Source organism: Theobroma cacao, chromosome 9 (genome assembly GCF_000208745.1).
Source record: "Theobroma cacao cultivar B97-61/B2 chromosome 9, Criollo_cocoa_genome_V2, whole genome shotgun sequence".
Taxonomy (NCBI): Eukaryota; Viridiplantae; Streptophyta; class Magnoliopsida; order Malvales; family Malvaceae; genus Theobroma; species Theobroma cacao.
The window spans coordinates 10921376-10921673 of NC_030858.1; the positions used below are offsets into that span (position 1 = coordinate 10921376).

Consider the following 298-nt stretch of genomic DNA (forward strand, 5'->3'; position numbering starts at 1 on the left):
CATATATATTGTATATATATATATATATATATATATATATATATATAAACATACATATTACTTACACAGATAGTCTTGGACATGTTGTCCATAAATTCTTCGGTACCCTTCTGTTGCTTATAAATGCGTTCGAAGAGCTCAAAAAACTTCACTTGGCTCTGTTTTTCCTCGAACTGTAATCATAAAAAGAGAATAAGAATACAAAATACATCATTGCATAATATCACAATCTTAACAATAAAAAGAATTGTATTATTAAAGTGAATGAATTTTGTAGTATTAAAAAAAAAACCATATA

At 24.5% G+C, this 298-nt stretch overlaps 1 protein-coding gene across 1 annotated transcript in view; it reads right to left on the minus strand.

Moving 5' to 3' along the window:
* The window catches only part of LOC18589180, a 913-nt gene extending 615 nt beyond the window's left edge, over positions 1–298 (minus strand). Inside the window, exon 1 of the mRNA XM_018126733.1 lies at positions 66–298. Within this exon, the coding sequence (XP_017982222.1) occupies positions 66–92 (27 nt within the window). The 5' untranslated portion in view covers positions 93–298. The remainder of the gene's footprint in view (positions 1–65) is intronic.